General features: G+C 41.5%; 1 protein-coding gene across 1 annotated transcript in view; it reads left to right on the top strand.

The window, feature by feature from the left end:
• The window catches only part of LOC115106861 (chemokine-like protein TAFA-5), an 88,569-nt gene that overhangs the window by 5,713 nt on the left and 60,648 nt on the right, over positions 1 to 22,208 (top strand). Inside the window, exon 3 of the mRNA XM_065008398.1 lies at positions 7,373 to 7,522. Within this exon, the coding sequence (XP_064864470.1) occupies positions 7,373 to 7,522 (150 nt within the window). The remainder of the gene's footprint in view (positions 1 to 7,372; positions 7,523 to 22,208) is intronic.

Below are 22,208 nucleotides of genomic sequence, written 5' to 3'. Positions count from 1 at the left end.
GAACAAGTATTATTCCAATGAGCTCCACCCTAAAAACAAGGCCAATAATAATAACCAGTGTGCTTTGCAGTTCATTTGAACATATACATACATTTACATTTTGGTCATTGAGCAGTCTATCTTGTATTAAACTAAGATAGAATAACAACATTTCACAGTCGTAAAAAGTTAAACGCTTCCGTAACCGTTACTGAGAATGTTGTTGCTGTTCGCATTTGCTCTTTGCAAATGTATTTCTTCATATAAAAATACAAGATTTGATGTATTTTACTGAAATACATTTCAAAATAGAATTATTTTGTAGTTTATTTTGATATGGGGGTCAAGTAAACTACCTAGTGTCCTCTTAGTAACATGCTTTGACACAGTATGGGTTTGTTTACCTCTCTACCTTGACAGATGCACAGGCTAAAGCATACACAAGTGATCCATATATATAAAATGTTGATGCTGTTATATATTTTATTTATTTTTCCCCCCATTTTTTTCCATTCATCCTGAAATATTTGGAAGTTACATTTGGAAGTGAAAAGATACATACGCTGTACATCCTAGTGTGTGCTAAAGTAGTGTACACACACACACACACACACACACACACACACACACACACACACACACACACACACACACACACACACACACACACACACACACACACACACACACACACACACACACACACACACACACACACACACACACACACACACACACATCTGCATTTAAAGTAATAGGCAACCCCTATCGGCACACCATTCCACTGCAAATTCGTCTCCACAGCATTCTAGCATCGCGTTCTTGATGGATCACTATTACCCTGAGAGTGACCCGGTAGTTAATTATGTTTCTGTGGTGACTAAGGGCCAGATTAAATCACACCTCTGACCCTGTTGCCAATCACAATTACCAATTCCTGGCCCTGATAACCCTCGCCGGATGAGACCTGGGGCCCCCAACACAGTCCGGGGTTAATGGGAGTGCAGCAAGGGGAGGGAATCACCCAGGATTGTGTGTGTATTTACATATACCTTAGCCAAATACATTTAAACTCTGTTTTTCACAATTCCTGACATTTAATCCTAGTAAAAATTCCCTGTCTTATGTCAGTAAGGATCACCACTTTATTTTAAGAATGTGAAATGTCAGAATACTAGTGATTTATTTCACCTTTTATTTCTTTCATCACATTCCCAGTGGGTCAGAAGTTTACATACACTCAATTAGTATTTGGTGGCATGACATCCCCCAAACATAACGATGGTCATTATGGCCAAACAGTTCTATTTTTGTTTCATCAGACCAGAGGACATTTCTCCAAAAAGCACAATGTTTGTCCTCATGTGCAGTTTCAAACCATAGTTTTTATGGTGGTTTTGGAGCAGTGGCTTCTTCCTTCCTGAGCGGACTTTCAGGTTATGTCGATTATAGGACTCGTTTTTACTCTGGATATAGTTACTTTTGTAACTGCTTACTCCAGCATCTTCTCAAAGTCCTTTGCTGTTGTTCTGGGATTGATTTGCACTTTTCGCACCACAGTGCGTTTATCTCTAGGAGACAGAACGCGTCTCCTTCCTGCGCGGTATGACGGCTGCATGGTCCCATGGTGGTTGTTCTTGCGTACCATTGTTTGTACAGATAAACGTGGTACCTTCAGGCATTTGGAAATTGCTCCTAAGGATGAACCAGACTTGTGGAGTTCTACAAAAAAAAATCTAATGTCTTGGCTGATTTATTTTGATTATCCCATGAAGTCAAGCAAAGAGGCACTACATTTGAAGGTAGGCCTTGAAGTACAGCCACAGGTACACCTCCAATTGACTCAAATGATGTCAATTAGCCTATCAGAAGCTTCTAAAGACATTACATACATTTCTGGAATTTTCCAAGCTGTTTAAAGGCACAGTCAACTTCTGACCCACTGGAATTGTGATACAGTGAATTAAAAGTGAAATAATCTGTCTGTAAACAATTGTTGGAAATATTACTTGTGTCATGTAGATGTCCTAACCGACTTGCCAAAACTATAGTTTGTTAACAAGAAATTTGTGGAGTGGTTGAAAAACGAGTTTTAATGACTCCAACCTAAGTGTATGTAAACTTCTGACTTCAACTGTATATATATATATGTATGTGTGCGCATGTGGTTGATGGGTGAACAGCAAGTTGTTGATTTAAGGGCAGAGGTCACCTGATTAAATGAATCAGGACGTGAGGTGGATGCTGAACTGTGATTGGAGGGTTCATCAGTATTCATATTTAATTCATGGTTAACGATTGCAACACGTCCATGGAGGTGATGAAAAAATTTACAATTTAATGAAACATTTATAAGAAATACCATGGGGTAAAGTCTGGCGGTTTCCAATGCGGGTCTAATAAGTATTAGAATAAAAAACATTCCTCCAAAATGCCCTCTTAAGTGATTGTCTAGACTGCTTTATTAGCTTTTTCTCAATATTGGGTGCATCTCAACACTCAAAATGTGTGTCCTCTCCTTGTCTCCTTTCTTACATCTGCATTGAGCATGTTCATGCTTTTCCTCATAGAACAATACTGCACACACTTCTGCGATGTTTATGTGCTTACACTCTTAGAAAAAAGGCTTCCAAACTGATTATTTGCGGAGGGAAAGGGTTCTTCCAAGAATCCTTTTCATCTGAAGAAATATTTTTGGAAACGAGGCACAGCAAACATGTCTACATTGGTATCATGTGGGCCCAATGCAGGTTGAAATATTGTCCCCACGTAGGCTGCCCACATTGGGCAGTGCCTTTGCTTATTGGCTCCACATTGGCCCAGTGTGGGCATCCCATATCTGGTTAGGGCAGCCCTAACTTTGCCTAAATTAGCCCATATAAGCCCAAATTAACCCATATTTTCCCAGCAAACATACCCACATTGGCACAATGTGGGCCCAATGCGGGTTAAAGCATTGGACCCTTATGCCTTTGCTCATCGGCCCAACATTGGCCTCAAGGGCAGCCTTCACTTCGCCTGAAGTAAGCTAACACTTTTGGATCGATTGCCCCTTACATTGTATCAGTAAGACAACACAGTTGTTACTATCACGCACTCCCAAATATTTGTGGGATCTAGCCCCCAAACACATTGACACCAAAAACCCACATGGGGCCAATGTGGTCGTGTTAGTTGGGAGTTTCTTTGTAAGGCAAAGGGTTCTAGAACCTTAAACATTCTAAGAACTGTTTTTGGGAGAAAGGGGTCTTTGATGATTATTTGGAAGGTGAGACGAGTTCTATATCGAACCCTTCTGAATTAGAATAAGCTTTTAAATAGTGCATGAGCATTAGAGTTTACCTCCGTTTTAAACTTTAACATCAGGAGTTTGAGTAAATCTGATCAATTAAAAAAAGTTAGCTGTGAGAATGTTTTAAACTGTACCTAAACTCAGCAAAGAAGGAAATGTCGCTTTTTCAGGACACTGTCTTTCAAAGATAATTCGTAAAAATACAAATAACTTCACAGATCTATATTGTAAAGGGTTTAAACACTGTTTCCCATTGCTTGTTCAATGAACCATAAACAATTAATGAACACGCACCTGTGGAACGGTCGTTAAGACACTAACAGCTTACAGACGGTAGGCAATTAAGGTCACAGTTATGCAAACTTATGACACCAAAGATGCCTTTCTACTGACTCTGAAAAACACCAAAATAAATATGTCCAGGGTACCTGCTCATCTGTGTGAATGTGCCTTAGGCATGCTGCAAGGAGGCATGAGGACTGCAGATGTGGCCAGGGCAATACATTGCAATGTCCATACTGTGAGACGCCTAAGACAGCGCTACAGGGAGACAGGGTGGACAGCTGATCGTCCTCGCAGTGGCAGACCACGTGTAACAAGCCCTGCACAGGATCGGTACATCCAAACATCACACCTGCGGGACAGGTACAGGATGACAACAACTGCCCAAGTTACACCAGGAACGCACAATTCCTTCATCAGTGCTCAGACTGTCCGCAATAGGTTGAGAGAGGCTGGACTGAGGGCTTGTAGGCCTGTTGTAAGGCAGGTCCTCACCAGACATCACCGGCAACAACGTCGCCAATGGGCACAAGGCAACCGTTGCTGGACCAGACAGGATTGGCAAAAAGTGCTCTCGCTGACGAGTCACGGTTTTGTCTCACCAGGAGTGACGGTCGGGTTCGAGTCTATCGTTGAAGGAATGAGTGTTACACTGAGGCGTGTACTCTGGAGCGGGATCCATTTGGAGGGTCTGTCATGGTCTGGGGCAGTGTGTCACAGCATCATCGGACTGAGCTTGTTGTCATTGCGGGCAATCTCAACACTGTGTGTTACAGGGAAGACATCCTCCTCCCTCATGTGGTACCCTTCCCGCAGGCTCATCCTGACATGACCCTCCAGCATGACAATGCCACCAGCCATGCTACTCGTTCTGTGCACGATTTCCTGCAAGACAGGAATGTCAATGATCTGCCATGGCCAGTGAAGAGCCCGGATCTCAATCCCATTGAGCACGTCTGGGACCTGTTTGATTAGAGGGTGAGGACTAGGGCCATTCCCCCCAGAAATGTCCAGGAACTTGCAGGTGCCTTGGTGGAAGAGTGAGGTAACATCTCACAGCAAGAAATGTCAAATCTGTTGCAGTTCATGAGGAGGACATGCACTGCAGTACTTAATGCAGCTGGTGGCCACACTAGATACCTTTTGTTCAGGGACACATCATTCCATTTCTGTTAGTCACATGTCTATGGAACTTGTTCAGTTTGTGTCTCAGTTGTTGAATCTTGTTATGTACGTACAAATATTTGCACATTAGGTTTGCTGAAAATAAACGCAGTAGACGGTGAGAGGACGTTTCTTTTTTTTGCTGAGTTTATATGGGAATATTTGTGCATGTATCTGGTATTCCCTTAATAATTTTACATACAGTACTGATGTAGTTTATCCTGCCATGATTTCTGTCTTTCAAATGAGTATTTTCTGTGATTTTATTGAGCAGTGAGTAGGAGAATCAAAGGGATTGTGTATGAGTGAACCAGCTGTGTATTTTAAGGTACACAGCAAATTGGCCAGTTTTACATTGTGTTGATTTTTCAGTGAAATAGTTTTAGTGTTGAGTTAAATGAACAACACTCAGTGGTGTAAAATAACCCAATTGTTGGTTTTAATAACCAGAGTTGAGTGTTATTGTGCTATTTTTACTTTGTGTAGCGAAAACCACTCTTTTTTAAATAATTTCTCCCAGCATGTTTGATTGCATGTTGATTTTCAGAATTGTTTCTTTCCATATATGTTTTGTATGTACATATATTGGTTGAATAATCTTATTCTATACAATGATAAATAACATTCATTTTTCTCAACTAATCCAAACTTTTACTAGTTGGATTTATTGCACCCATTAATGAGATGGTTGTTCCAGTTTAGATGATTTAGGTTGTCTCGAAAAACAGTTAGTTTCAAACCCTGACAGTACTTCTGAATGCAGATTGTGAGTGATTAAAGGTTCCAGATGTTGAATAATCTCACTCTGGAGGTACAGTATACCTCACTTTGCTAGCTAGCATAATGTCGTTTGCAGGACTGGGGTTGCTGGGGTGCATTCATTGTGCCAATTCTGTTGCAAAATATTTATTAAATGGAAGCAAATGGAATGAAACAGCGAGGAACCATCAATTTAGTTTTTAAACGGTTTCCATAATGAATTTGCCCCTGATGTTGCCTGTAAACCAGGGCCTTTTCTCATTTGGGAAAAGTCTGTCCTCCACCCTCTCTCCTCCGTCCCCCGTGACCCGGAAACCGATAAGTGGTTGAGAGCTGCCAAATGATTATAGATGACGTCCCACACGCCGGAGAGCATGCATAGAGTACCCTTTTTGTCTTCTACCAAACCAATCAGGTGGTTGTTCGATGAAACGAAGCTTCGGATGTCATAGTTCACATGTTTCTGATAAAGTGATACAGGCATCGGCACACCACTTTGAAGTAAACTGCTTATCGATTTCGACACGTCTCGGATGTCCGGTATCAAACGTAACATCACTACTTTGAATCAGCTTTTGTTTTTTTCACAGAGGAGAAAAACATGCACAGGTTTAAAACGATACGTAGCATGTTGTTTTTATCTATAAAATGTCTTCAAATCGATCTTAATTTGTTTTTATCACTTTACAGTTATTTTGGGATCCATCCCTGTAAGCATAATCTGCCTGATGACGCACGAGTGGAGAAAGAGAGTTTAATTTCCGATAAGCACATTTTCATCCACATTCTCCCCACTGCCTCTCCTCGATTATCTTTGAACTTTTTCTAAAGGAGGCGAGAGAGGACGGGGGAGGGCTGATCAAGGCGAAGGGTGGCTAATTTGAATAATATAAAATATATTTTGATTTGTTTAACACTTTTTTGGTTACGATATGATTCCATATGTGTTATTTCATAGTGTTGATGTCTTCACTATTCTACAATGTAGAAAATAGTCAAAATAAAGAAAATCATTGATTTAAGTAGGTTTGTCCAAACTTTTGACTGGTACTGTACATTATTTTTCTTGACCCAAGTCGAGGTTTGGTAGCCCCTTCATCGTTGATTGGACAACAGTACTATTCTTAGTAGGAGTGGGAACTTTGGATAGGATTCTTCAATGAAGTGTTTGTTTTCATTCAACAAGAGATGACTAGTTCATTTTTTTCACTTGAGAAATACTACACCTAACATCTTAGTTAGATGTAAAATTGCGCGGCTAAGACCTCCCTTGGCAAAAAACATCTAAATTAATGACAGATTTCATGATTTAGCTTAGATTAATTCTGACTATCTTGAGGAAGTGTATACTGGCTAGGTTGTTGCCAGGGCATCTCAAGAGGGACGAACAGTAATATCGCTGCTTTTGTCTCGTGTTTCAAGCAAGGGTCTTTTTAAGAAAGTAGGTGAGGCACAGACATTTACTTTGCCTAGCCGAGTTCTGCCGGCGCCTTTTAGAGTATAACTTTAGGGTATAACTTTAGGGTATAACTAGGCCCTAAAAGAAAGGCCTTACTGTATGTAATGTATTGTCGTAAAGAGTTACATTTTGTTAATAATGTTGGTAGAACTATTCATAGAGGGTTCTAGGAAGAACCTTTTAGAGGATAAAAGTGTTCTTGGTAGAACCCTTTATAGCTGGTTCTAGGCAGAACACTTCATAGAAGCTTCTTTGTAGAACCATTTACAGGGGGTTCTATGACGAACCCTCTCTGCAAAGGTTTCTACTTAGCACAAAAAAAGGGTTCCCCTATGAGGGCAAACTGAAGAACCCTGTATGGTTCTACTTTTTCCCCTAATAGTAGTATGTTCTGCCACTTTGACATAATGTCCTTTGTATGTCTATGTCACTTCCAGGTCAACTGGCGGCGGGGACATGTGAGATTGTGATGCTGGACAGGGACAGCAGTCAGCCCAGGCGGACCATCGCCAGACAGACTGCACGGTGTGCCTGTAAGAAGGGACAGATCGCTGGGACGACAAGAGCCATGCCAGCCTGTGTGGACGGTAGGGGCTTTTTACATCGTTGAGAACAAGTCTTTAGTGATCTTTTACAGTGTGTGGCCAACTATGTGGGTAAACAGGTGGTGTGTAGACCAGAGTTGGACATATTAGCCACTGAAATAGGCCTCTACTATCGCCAATACTGAAGATGCATTGCAGATTGAAACATTCAAACTAACCAGTACATTTTCCAAGCATATAGGAAGGGTTGTGATTGTGCTGGTTTTGTCAGAAAGACTGCTGGAAGAGCTCAGTGATGTCACGTCAGTGAATAGTTTCTTATACCTTATGCTTCACATTAATCGGATGCTTTGGCATGGATCCGTCAGTGAAATCTCTCTTATGTTCTTGTGGTTTCCAAGTTACCTTTTGACGTTCCTTTTTGTCAGCCGTGAATGTAACGCATTTTTTCCTATCCCCCCCCCCCCCAAGCCAATTCTATTGCTATTTCTCTGATACCCTTGACGTGTGCATGTGTATGTGTGTCTAATAATGAGTAGAAGGACCTAACATCATGACATGCAATCCCCCACCACATACACACCACCCCGAAGCTCCTTGCTTTGACTCAGGGGTTTGATATTTGTATCTTGGCCTGTGTGTCTGGTTCCCTAAAGTCAGTGTTATTTGTTCAATGACTTCCTGGATCACACACAAGGAGTAGCCCAGTACACTGGCAGAGAATAAGACAAGAGACTAAAAGGAAAATAAACAACTTTGATACCAGTCATTTCAGTTCTCAAGGTCTGGGCCAGTATTGAAATCCTACATTTAAAATCGATACGATCTGAGCCTTTCCGACCAAACACGATCGCTGTCCTTATTCGTCAACCCTCAATCTCTACTCCTCATGGTCACCTCTCGAGAAGGATAATCCAAATGAGACCCATCACAACCAAGACAATCTCCAAAATTCGGGAATCGAATCCTGATAGAAATTCTGCAAGATGATCTATCCAATGAGTCATCTGCAACATATTGAATACCGAGAAGAATATATCATCCATTTACTCTCTGTATTGCCATTACAAAAGAGTTATTCTGCTGGTTGAGTGCTACACATATCTTGGAAGCAGTTTGTTCAAGTGGAGGACAGGATACATTTCATCTTCCCAACTGCCCCATTTTATAAGTCCTATCATTCCACCCGGTCCGCAAGGAGACAACAAACACCGACAATAACATCCTCTTCTGACAAAGTCTAAATTCCATGCCAAAATATTCCTCTCAGCCCAATTGAACCCGCACTGCGGGCCGACGTGATGTTTTTCTTGTGTTGCATAAATACAGACTCCCCTTATTTGCCATTTCACTCTCCTGATCCCTTTAATTATAATAAACACATGAATTTACAAGGTTCCATAAATGTTTGGATGTACTGGTAAAGTTACCAGGTTGTTAGCTAGCTAGCTAGCTAATGAGTTAACAAACAAGGTGTAAAACCACGAGTAGCTTTAGAACGGCCTGCGACATGGTTTATGAATGTAAAATGCAGTCCCCCAATCTGTGACAGGAAAAAAATAACATTGCTCTGGTAATATGGGTCAGATCTTTTGAAGTGTTTGTGATAGAAACAAGCGGTTTCGTTGAATTAATGGTGCACGCAGGATACTGTCACATATACTCCCTCTCTGGCCTTTAGGTCATCAGGCTGCTGATTATCCCGCACACCTGTCACCATCGTCTCGCGCACCTGTCACCATCGTCTCGCGCACCTGTCACCATTGTCTCGCGCACCTGCGCCTCATGACGCCTCACCTGGACTCCATCACCTCCTTGATTATCTTCCCTACATCTGTCACTCGCCTTGGTCCTTTCCTCAGGTGTTATTGACTCTGTTTTCATGTCGGTGTGTTGTTTATGTTTATTGTTCATTGTTCTTTTATTTATTAAAACACTCACTCCCGCTTCCCGATTCTCAGCACACTCGTTACAGAATAACACCTCACCTAAGGGAAGCATCAGGGAGTGCTTTTTTTATTGAATATTTTGTGTCAGAGTATTGACGTCGGGCCCGGGAAGTGCTACAGGCTCTCATCCCTCAACCAGATTGCCAGGCTTCCATGCCTCAGCCGAATCACCTGGCTCCCTTGCCTCAGCCGGATCGTTGGGCTTTCGTACCTCCGCCGGATCGTCGGGCTTTCGTGCCTCCGCCGGCACGCCGGGCTCCCCTGCTTCCACCCGCTCATCAGGTTCTCATGCCTCAGCCGGATCGCCATGCCTTCCTGCGGCTGGAGCCACGCATTGGAGGGGGTACAGGCAGGTATACTCCCTCTAGGTCATCAGGCTGCTGATTATCCCGCACACCTGTCACCATTGTCTCGCGCACCTGCGCCTCATGACAACTCACGTGGACTCCATACCCTAATTGATTATCTTCCCTATATCTATCACTCCCCTTGGTTCTTTCCTCAGGTGTTATTGACTCTGTTTTCATGTTGGTGCTTTGTTTGTGTTTCGTGTTCATTGTTTTTTTATTTATTAACCTGTTGCCTCTACTTGGGACGCTTGCGTCCCAACTAGAGCTCTGGAAATGCAAATGCGCTACGCTAAATGCTAATAGTATTAGTTAAAACTCAAAAGTTCATTAAAATACACATGCAGGGTATCAAATTAAAGCTACACTCGTTGTGAATCCAGGCAACAAGTCCGATTTTTAAAATGCTTTTCGGCGACAGCATGAGAAGCTATTATCTGATAGCATGCACCAATACACTACAACAGAAAAGCACAGCAGGGGACGTAAACAAAATAATTAGCATTTCGGCGTTACACAAACCGCACAATAAAATAGAAAACAGTCATTACCTTTCACCATCTTCTTTGTTGGCACTCCTAGATGTCCCATAAACACTATTGGGTCTTTATTTCGATTAAATCGGGCCATATAAAGCCAAGATATCGTTATATGTAGACTGTGTGATAAACGAAAAAAACAGCGATTTCACAACGTAACGTCATTTTTTAAAATTCAAAAAGTAGACGATAAACTTTCACAAAACACTTCGAAATACGTTTGTAATGCTACTTTAGGTATTAGTAAACGTTAATAAGCGATAAAAATCATCCGTAGGCGATGTAAATATCATTAGCTGTCGTCTTGGAAAAAATTTCAGGAGAGAGCTCTTCCGGAATGATCTGGGCGGAGACCGGAGGTAAGCGGTGCCCCTCTTTCGTTCAACCAAGAATCAAAGATGATTAAATTCACAAGATACTCGACAACATGGGGATGCTGTGGGAGTTGAATGCTCGGTCTTATCTAATTCGGCTCACTGTTAACAATTGCTGGAAGTGGCGCAAGGATATTTATTTCCATTTTCTGTGATCAGGTTTTCCTGCGCTTTCCGATGTAACGCACGTTATGTAATAGCCACAGTCGTGATTTAACCAGTTTTAAAAACGTCCGAGGGTTTCCTATCCACACATTCTAACCATATGAACGTACTATATTCCTGGCATGAGTAGCAGGGCGCTGAAATGTTGCGCGATTTTTAACAAAATGTTCAAAAAAGTAGAGGGTCGACTGAAGAGGTTAAAACACCCACGCCCTGAACTTGCTTCCCGACTCTCAGCGAACTCGTTACAGACACTAACGAATCTGCGCTCGAGGAAACAGCCTTATCATTACTACAATTATTTAAAAAATATTTGAGTTTCTTTGGGTCGCACTGGTGCTCCCAAATTAAAACTTTAGGTTGCACAGCGAAATATTTGGTTGCACTTTAAAGCCATGTCTGTGTTGGCTTTTGACACTTACACACTCAACATGACAAACTGAGTTGGAGACGGTCTCCAATTGGCCTCTGCGAACTATACCCATTGAAGTGTGAAAGTACCAGGTTTTGTCAACTAAATGCAGCTGTTCCTGCTACTGCCACATCCTTTTATCAAATTGGCTGGTGTCTTGTGTTTATGAAATGGATCACAACATTTTCTTTGCAACTTTGAGTATAAAACCAATAGATTTTTGTTCATGATGAAAATAAATTGAATGTCAGGCCAGTCCTCCATGAAAGCAATTCAGTTTGTCCTTCTCTTAGCAACCTACTGCTTCTACCCAACTCTCCTTGACTAGTTAAAAAATGGCAGCTTTCTGAGAGGGCCCTCCCTATGGTGCAATTCTCATACAAAGACTTTTCTTACAAGCCCAAAACGTTAATGGTTAAATGGGCTAGTGACTAAAATGTTATGGCAACCCTAGTACTGAGAAAATGTTTTAACAACTAATCAATGTCGGTTCAATTATTAGAATTCCATTGTTTTTGTGAGCTCACTGCAGACATTTCTCAGTTTCTGTAGAGATACTGTAAGTCAGATCAAGTCCAAACTGTGCGATATAGTAGGGCGTTGCGATTGAGAGGCATAGAGAGCAGCTGCTTTGCGAGGTATCTCTACTTGGAAATACATGATCTAAGTGATTGATATTCAGCAGACTTAAAAGTATGCCTTATTGACTTTGAAGAACTACTAAAATGGTGTTTTTTGTCAGACAGCATAGACAGCAGCTCTATAGAGATGAGATGATGAATTGGGATGAAATGGTAGTCATCAAATAAAACATGTAATATATACACAAAAATTCAAGTAAAGTAACGTGAATAAATTATGGTTGATAAGGGATGAGCAGAAATTGGCCGTCACTACTATCATGGGTCTTTTATTAACTGTTTTAGTCTGTGTTACAGCATTCAACCCACATGATGCATAGTGCATTTTAATGTGAAAAAATATATATATATTTTTTAAATAATACAACCGAAACTGAACCGACCTCAAAAAGCCCTAACTACTAATTGTTCAGCACAAGACAACCTTAAAGTTATAAACCTTTGCGTGGCAGTTGTATTTATTTCAATAAAATTATTAGAAACATTTTCTAAATGTCGTGTGATTAGTGACATTTACCATTAAGCCCAACCCTATCTAGTACCATTGCAAAACAATACACAGTGTGTGTCTTTTAACTTTTACCATTGAAGACCATTCGAGACCATACCATTGAAGCCATTATAACTTCTGTAGCCTAATACTGTGCTTGTTTACCAGGAATGGTCTGAACACAGATTAGGCCAAAGAGAAGGACAAACTGAATGGCTTTCACGGAGGACTGTCTTGAACTGTGAGGATGACCACAGAATTTATTTTCATAATTAGCAAAAGTCATTGGTTTTCTACCCAAAGTTGCAAAGAAAATGTTGGGATCGATTTAATCAACACAGGAGAGCAGCAAAATGGATAAAAGGATGTGGCAGTGGTAGGAACAGCAGCATCTAGTGTGAAAAACCTGCTATTTTCGCACTCATTTATGGTAAATAATGCAAGTGACTTCGATGGTTAATTTCTCTTAACAAGGGAAAAAAACGGATTCCAGATTCTAAAGGGAATACATTACATAAGATAAAAAAGCAATAGCCCTGCATCGCAGTGCTAGAGGCATCACTACAGACCCGGGTTCAATCCCGGGCTGTATCACAATTGGCCCAGCGTCGTCGGGGTTAGTGGAGGATTTGGCCGGGAGGGCTTTTCTTGGCTCGTCGTGCTCTATCGACTCCTTGTGGTGGGCCGGGGGCCCGTAGGCTGACCTCGGTCGTCAGGTGAACGGTGTTTCCTCCGACACGTTGGTGCGGCTGGCTTCCGGGTTAAGCGGGCGTGTGTTAAGACACTCGGTTTGGTGGGTCATGTTTTGGAGGATGCATGACCTTCGCCTCCCGAGCCCAGTGGGGAGTTGCAGTAATGAGACAAGATTGAAATTGGTGAGATAAAGGGGCTGGGGGGGAGCAATACTCCAAGCCGCAGCATACTACTTGTCAGACATAAAGAAGTGATACTGTTTACTGGTAATACTGTATACTGGTTGTTGGGATGTGCTTGGCGTTGTGTGTGGGGTGGCCGTGGGTGGCTTTTAATCATTTTATTGGATTCCTCATGTCTTACTCATTGTTAGTAAGAAGTAGGGTCCAAATCGGATGTTAGGTACTATATTTATTGACAACTATATGAAACCAATCAATTAAAATATCCAATTTTGGTGCAATCATTTATTGTAGCTTAATTTCCTAGAAATTATATATCAACAAAATAATGTTTCAGGAATGCTATTCTTATCTCTTTCTAACTACAGAAAAAAATTCAGCATGCCTGGAAATAGTGGGTGTTGAATTCTCTTTCTTGTGCTTTTTGAGGTGGAACGACCCATAAGGGTTAAGTCACAGGTTAGATGTACTGTACATTTGTATACACTGGCTCTCTGTGTCGTATACCCTTTGTTTTGCACAGCACTATTATTCCATGAGACAGGAAGAGACTGGAAGAGAGAAATATATACAGATGTAGGATATTAGGCAGGAATGCAAACGTGTCGTCTATTCAAGATTTAAAAAGGCTTCTAGAGTTTGTACATTTCACTTCGGAGTTGCAGACTTGATTTGCCCTAACAAAAAAATGCATTAACCCCTACAACAAAATGTCCATTAATTATAATCCACATAAGAATGAACATTTCCTGTTACTTTCACAAGTTTGGACAGCACAGTACAGTACTGTACAGTAAAGACAAGTAGAGTAGAGAATAGGTCAGTATAATACAGTACTGTACTGTACAGTAGTGTTTAGTACAGTACAGTAGAGCACACTCGTAAAGTACAGTATAATTTACTGTAGTGTGCTGTACTGAACTATCCTCTACTGTACTTTACTGTACTGAACTATACTCTGTTGTGCTGTACTGTGCTCTACTGTGCTGTACCATGATGTCCTAATTTGTGAAAAATAGAATGATTGGTACAGATTTGGTCCGGTCTGTACCAATCAAATGTGGCCTTGCTTGTGGGTGTAGCTCATTAGAATAATAGCCAGCATGTAGAATAATATCCAAACATGCAAAGGAGGATATTACATGTTTGTACCTTTGTGTACCTATTCAGGTACATCACCATGAAGAGAATGACATTCATAATCCTGCATTTCTGTATAGCACAGATTAGGGAAACATTATGTAATTCTGTCACAGTCATTATGTTAGCTGGTGTTAATCTACTGTACTTACTGTAGTTCAATAACCAAAATAGACTTTTCAATCTCAAGGTGTCATATCATAGCTGACACCCCATTATTTCCGAAAGAGATCGGAGTAGATATTTAAGAGTTTTTGTCACATAAACTGAGGGAGATTCTGTTACCAATGTCAGCTCAGTACATTCCGTTTAGTATGAACTGCAGTAGCTGCAACAAGGAGGAAAGGGTGTTGGTGTGTGTTGGGAAAGGAGTTTTAGTGATCTAGTGAATCATAATGGTGTCATGACGCCATATCAGCTTGACAATGGTGCCATATCAGCTTGACAATGGCTGACAGATAGCCAGACGACCCCTCTCTCCTACCGGAGAGCGTTTTGGGGGGCGTTTTGATTTTTAACTTATTAACAGCCAGTCTTAAATAGTTTGCAGAATCTCTCCATCTGGCTCCCTAGTATGTGAAGACTGAAACCTTTTTGTCCCAGAGGCTCTTTGCTGCCAAAACCTTTATGTCAATAAAAGGAAAACATTGGACATTATTCATGACATTCAAATCTTAGGAATGGTTTGTGGGGATCTAAATAAGAATCATGTCATATTGTTTAGTCAGTAAGTAAGCTAAAGCTGGGTCTTCCAAATGGACAATGACCCCAAGCATACTTCAAAAGATGTGGCAAAATGGCTTAAGGACAACAAAGTCAAGGTATTGGAGTGGCCATCACAAAGCCCTGACGTCAATCTTATAGAACATTTGTGGGCAGAACTGAAAAAGTGTGTGCGAGCAAGGAGGCCTACAAACCTGACTCAGTTACACCAGCTCTGTCAGGAGGAATGGGCCAAAAACTTATTGTGGGAAGCTTGTTGAAGACTACCCAAAACGTTTGACTCAAGTTTAACAATTTAAAGTCAATGCTACCAAACACTAATTGAGTGTTTGTAAACTTCTGACTCACTGGGAACGTGATAAAAGCTGAACTAAATCATTCTCTCTGCTATTATTCTGACATTTCTCATTCTTAAAATAAAGTGGTGATTCTAACTGACCTAAGACAGGGAATTTTTACTAGGATGAAATGTCAGGAATTGTGAAAAACTGAGTTTAAATGTATTTGGCTAAAGTGTATGTAAACTTCTGACTTCAACTCTATATTGCATTTTGTATCCAAATGAGCGGTGGTTTTTGTGCAAAGTATCACTATTCCTTTGAGAGTAGGTTCCAATGGTCCGATAAGTTTGACTCCCTTTATCCCTCTCTCTTCCTTACCCCTCCCTTTTTTATAACCAAGCAGTCATGCTATTGTTAGTCCACTAGGGACCTGTTTCATTGTATTACGTTTCTAATCAATAATCTATACTGTGTGTGTGTGTGTTTATATATTCTGTGTCATTTAGTTAATTATTAAATAAATCATGAAGCCAATTTGTGTATTGCTGATTTATCAATAAGGTTAGGGTTCTTGCAGATAGCAAGGAATATGCAATGTTCAGAATGAGACTGCTATGAGGTAATAATAATTAATAAGTGACTGTTAACAAGATATATCTATATACCTTTCAAGAGTTTAATTCGGGAGATGGTAACTGGTGGTAAATTTTCACGTGGTGCCCCAAATTCCCAATGAGTTCGTTGTTACATGATTAGTTTAATCGAGTAACAATTAAACATGGTTAATTGATTTGATGAATAACAGTCATCACATTACTGGGAACGGCACCTCAGTACCTCCAGGCTCTGATCAGGCCCTACACACAAACAAGGGCACTGCGTTCATCCACCTCTGGCCTGCTCGCCTCCCTACCACTGAGGAAGTACAGTTCCCGCTCAGCCCAGTCAAAACTGTTCGCTGCTCTGGCCCCCCAATGGTGGAACAAACTCCCTCACGACGCCAGGACAGCGGAGTCAAACACCACCTTCCGGAGACACCTGAAACCCCACCTCTTTAAGGAATACCTAGGATAGGATAAAGTAATCCCTCTCACCCCCCCCCCCCCTCCCCCCCTTAAGAGATTTAGATGCACTACTGTTCCACTGGATGTCATAAGGTGAATGCACCAATTTGTAAGTCGCTCTGGATAAGAGCGTCTGCTAAATGACTTAAATGTTCAATGTAATGATAGGCACATCATGACAATGGGTTCCTGTAGTAGACATCCAGATGGGGGGTGGGGAGGCTGGTGTGCCTAGCAGTCTTTCTGGGCATGTTAAACCGGCCTTTTGATCTCTGGGTCAAGAGAGGAAAGGCCACCGGAATACAAATCAGACCGTAGGGATCGTCGTTATCTGCCATCTCTGTACGAACACTGCATAGAATGTTATGTTGGAGATGGAGTAGGAGAGATCAGGTGAAGCAATGTATGATGTATACTTGCCAACTTGCCATTACTTGCAATTACATGATGGAGGGAAAGGAGGAATTTGATTGTCAGTTAAATGGTTAAATATGTGATTATTTTGGCAGCTTGAGAGCATGTCAAGGTTTATTTTAGGTAACAATGTTACAAAACAACAATATGAGCATTTTCCTTAAAAACCCTAAGTTCCTTATTTACTGCATTTGGCAAAATCCATTTTGAACACAAAATGATCCTCGAAGAACAGAAACTACGCACTAGCAATTCTCCTATCCTCCATTGATAATCTCAACACTTCCACTAGCTCTATCAACACTTCTATTCCCCGGAACGTTGTCAGTGGAAAATACCGGAGAACTGTCGAATGTCGAGCCATCACTGCTTTTTCTCCCTACCAAAGAGAGAAGAGAAAAATACAACTCCAAGGAGTACTCTTCGACTCACTCTGAATTTGTTTCCTGAACCTAATGCAATGTTATTTCTCTAGGGTAGTTATATCAATGTTTTTTTTTTTTGGTGAGTTTACAATAAAACATATTGTGTAGGTTGTTTTCTGTGTGACAGGCAGAAATATAATTCACAAAGAAACCTGCATGCTTTTCCCTTCAGGGATGTCTACTGACATGTGACACAGATATTAGCATAGAAATAAAAAGTGTGGCATGTTATACCGCTCATTCCCACTCACTTCTCTTCCCATCTGTTAACATTACACCACTCTTTCTTTTCATTTGCTTATGCTAAATCACTCAGATTCATAAAGTTAAAAATAAAGTAATCCTAGGGGAACTAGCTATACATTCAGAACATGAACATGATACATCATCAAATCCCCCTCACACCTTGGGGGAGTTAACATGACAATCCACGAGAGTTAGCAATATCCTCCAGATTCAAGAATGCCCTATGCATCAGGTGATACAGCACTGATGCAGTTTGAATTCACCAGGCAAAAGAGCTTCCTCCTTAAAATGTCAGACAGGAAAAAAAGGAGAAGAGTGGAACATATTATAATTATGTGTGTAATGCACAAGCCTTCTGGAAGATCTGATGAAGGAGAAGATGGCGGACAGGAATAAAAGGAGAAGGGTGGGAACATATTATAATTATATGTGGAATGCACAAGCCTTCTGGAAGATCTGATGAAGGAGAAGATGGCGGACAGGGAAAAAAGGAGAAGAGTGGAACATGTTATAATTATGTGTGGAATGCACAAGCCTTCTGGAAGATCTGATGAAGGAGAAGATGGCGGACAGGGAAAAAAGGAGGAAAGCGAAACATGTTTTGAGTTCACACAGAACTTTTGGAAGAGCTATAGAAGAAAAATGAAGTTGACGAGAGTGAGGATGAATTAACTGCGGCGGCAGGTGCAGTGAGGAACGCTGAGTTTGAACCTCACCCTGATAGTGACAAAAATGATTCTGTCCCAGTGGGAGTGACATTTTTTGAGAGAATGGATCTTTGCCTTCTGGTGTCAGGTTGGATGGAGAAGAGTTTGGGGAATGTTGGGTCGGTGAAAGTGACTCGATGTGGAATCGTGTAGATTTTTTAATCGCCTCTGCTATCCAGAAGGAGTGTGCGCTCCATACCCCACGGCTGGGGACAACAACTGTGACTTGCTTTCCTATCCGGAGTAGGGTGTTGAAAGTAGTGATAACTGCAGTGATGTAAAGTGTTGAGGACAATCAACTGATGTTGAAGCTTTCCGGTGTCTGTGAAGCCCGCCGTTTGGTGCGACGCAGACCTGGTGGAGAGCGTGGTGAAACAGAGAAGTCCCTATCTGTACTACTGAGTTTTGATGCAGTCTTTAGCAGATGATGCCAAGTTAGTATGTTTCAGTTATCCCGTGAGCGCTTTTGTCTATGGTCATGTGGCAGCAGTGTGTAGGGGGGAGATTCCGAGAAGTGTGTAGGAGGACATGAGACAAAGCATTTGTGTAGTATCGGTGGAAAAAAAGTTTTTTGTGTGTGTGTAAACTGTAGGGATACCCATGTTGCTGGAGATCAGAGGTGTCCAGTGAGAGATAGGGAGGTTGAGGTGGCCAGGATCAGAGTAGTGCAGAAGGTTTCGTATGCTGAGGCAGTGAAGAGTAATAGAGGGAGATGGGTCCAGGGTGAGAGATGCTAAGAGGATCCCTGCGAGTAGGCCGAGGCCAACAGAGAGTGATAGGAATAACGTGCTTCATTAAGGTTGGTTTTTCGGCATTCATGGCCAAGGTTGTACCGTAGGAATGGAACCTAAATCGCAGAGGACAGATATTGTGGTGGCAGCTGCAGAGAAGTACTTGGGTGTACGAGATTTAATTGCAGAAGAGTTAGAAGATGATTTGAACGGTAGTGTCCTGTCCTCCCAGGCTGCTGGCCTAGAATCAGAGGGCCAAAGTAGTGGAATAGCGGTGAGGTTTTAATGGGTGCAGGGTTAGTTGGTAGGGCAATTTTTTCACAAAGTGTAATGAATTCATACTACAGGTACACAGCCAATACAGTAGGTGGTGGCATGCACCTATTATAAACTCAACAAAAAAAGAAATGTCCTCTCACTGTCAACTGCGTTTATTTTCAGCAAACTTAAACATGTGTAAATATTTGTATGAACATAATCGTATTCAACAACTGATACATAAACTGAACAAGTTCCACAGACATGTGACTAACAGAAATTGAAAAATGTGTCCCTGAACAAAGGGTGGGTCAAAATCAAAAGTAACAGTCTGGTCATCTGGTGTGGCCACCAGCTGAATTTAGTACTGCAGTCCATCTCCTCTTCATGTACTGCACCAGATTTGACAGTTCTTGCTGTGAGATGTTACCTCACTCTTCCACCAAGGCACCTGCAAGTTCCCGGGCATTTCTGGGGGGAATGGCCCTAGCCCTCACCCTCCTATTCAACAGGTCTCAGACGTGCTCAATGGGATTGAGATCTGGGCTCTTCGCTGGCCATGGCAGAACACAGACATTCCTGTCTTGCAGGAAATCACGCACCGAACGAGCAGTATGGCTGGTGGCATTGTCATGCTGGAGGGTCATGTCAGGATGAGCCTGCAGGAAGGGTACCACATGAGGGAGGAGAATATCTTCCCTGTAACACACAGCGTTGAAATTACTGCAATGACAACAAGCTCTGTCCGATGATGCTGTGACACACCGCCCCAGACCATGACGGACCCTCCACCTCCAAATTGATTCCGCTCCAGAGTACAGGCCTCGGTGTAACGCTCGTTCCTTCGACGATAAACGCGAATCCAACCATCACCCCTGGTGAGACAAAACCGCGACTCGTCAGTGAAGAGCACTTTTTGCCAGTCCTGTCTGATCTTGCCTACCGTCTGTAAGCTGTTCCACAGGTGCGTGTTCATTTGTTCATGGTTCATTGAACAAGCATGGGAAACAGTGTTTAAACCCTTTACAATGAAGATCTGTGAAGTTATTTGGAATTTTACAAATTACTTTGAAAGACAGGGTCCTGAAAAATTTTGTTTAGTTTATTTGTTTGCGGACCGCCATAATACCAAAGAAGAAGAAATACATTATGGGGAGATCAGAGAACATTAGATGGCTGGCTGGCTGGCTGCTACGGCCTGAGCAGAGATGCGATGCTGACTTTAAGGAATGAAATAAAACTACGTAATATACACAACTAAAATATTGTATTATTTCATTGTAATTTCCTATTTTTCTATGTGGACCTGACAGAGACCATTGAATAGTTTCACTTGAATAAATATGTTCACTATTTTTGTATTTGGAATTTCCATTAAAAGCACAAATAATGGTAGTCTAATTTTTTAATTATGCAATTAAATAGTTGAAACCGCAATTGAAAATCACAGTTTTTTTACAAGCCGTACCGACCTATACAAGCACTAATTGCTCAGCACTACATATTCATCCAATTCTCATTCCATTCAAATCAAATCAAATATTATTTATCACATGCGCCGAATACAACTTGAAATGCTTACTTTACAAGCCCTTAACCAACAATAGAGTTAAGGAAAGATTTACTAAATACATTTTTTTTAAAGCAACACAATAAAATAACAATAACGAGACTATGTACAGTGTGCTTGGAATCTATAAGGGTTAATAGTGTCCCACCTACTATTCCCTATAAAGTGCACTATCGGCCCTGTTCAAAAGTAATGCACTATATAGGGAATAGGGTACCATTTGGGATGCAGATCCTGAATGCTACAAGTAGTTCCGCCATATGTTTTTGGGCCCTCCGCCACTTAACTGTTTTCTTTATTGCTGATACAGATAACTGCCAAAATCATGGAAACCCCTTGAGTAAATCAGAGTTCTGGCAGCTCTGTTATGGTGTGGGGTGCATTTTCCTGGTCCACTCAACCCCTTAGAGTGCACGGTAAACTCCAGTAAATACTAACCTTCTACCCCCAAGCCATAAGACTGTTAAATAGTTAGTTAAATAGCTAACCAATAGCTATCTACAATTTACCCTTTTTGCACTAACTCGTTTGACTCATCACATACACTACTGTTACTGTTTATTGTGTACCCTGTTGCCTAGTCTACCTCAATTACCTCGTACCCCTTCACATCGACTCGTTACTGGTACCCCGTGTATATAGCCAAGTTATCGTTACTCATTGTGTATTTATTCCTTGTGTTATTGTCTTTCTCTCTGCATTGTTGGGAAGGGCCCATAAGTAGGCATTTCACTGTTAGTCTACACCTGTTGTTTACAAAGCATGTGACAAATATGATTTTATTTTATTTGACCTAACAAAGCAGGTGTAAAAGAAACACCTGAAACTAGATTCTTGACGAGTCTGTACGAGAATGGAAAAAAAAGCAGGGGAGGTTCTCTTCTACACTGTTCAACCAATCCAGTAAATATGGGGGAGGAGTTAAGATGGAGTGTCGCCTTGTTAGAGTCCAAAAGCGGAAGTCACAGGCTCTCTTTCCTTTTCCCCTGAAAACCGGACCCTCCGGTTGATGGAAACTCGGCAGAGGCTAGTAAATACACAGCTATTCTGCGTGATCACCTTCAACCTATGGTGAATCATTTCTATCCTGATGGGCGTGGATGACAATGTCCCCATCCACAGGGCACAAGTGGTCACAGAATTTTTTGATGAGCATGAAAATGTTGTAAACCATAGGCCGTGGCCGTCTCATAACTCAATTGAACACTTATGGGAGGTTCTGGAGAGGTGTCTGAGACAGCGTTTTCTACCACCATGCACAAAACGCACAAACATTGAATTTATTGTGTAAGAGTGGTGTCGCATCCCTCCAAAAGAGTTCCAGACACTTGTAGAATCTATGCCAAGGCGGATTGAAGCTGTTCTGGCTCGTGGTGC

Source organism: Oncorhynchus nerka, linkage group LG23 (assembly GCF_034236695.1).
Source record: "Oncorhynchus nerka isolate Pitt River linkage group LG23, Oner_Uvic_2.0, whole genome shotgun sequence".
In the NCBI taxonomy this organism is placed as follows: domain Eukaryota; kingdom Metazoa; phylum Chordata; class Actinopteri; order Salmoniformes; family Salmonidae; genus Oncorhynchus; species Oncorhynchus nerka.
The sequence above is the reverse complement of the archived record's forward strand: the minus strand, read 5'-3'. Positions and strand labels throughout refer to the sequence as shown.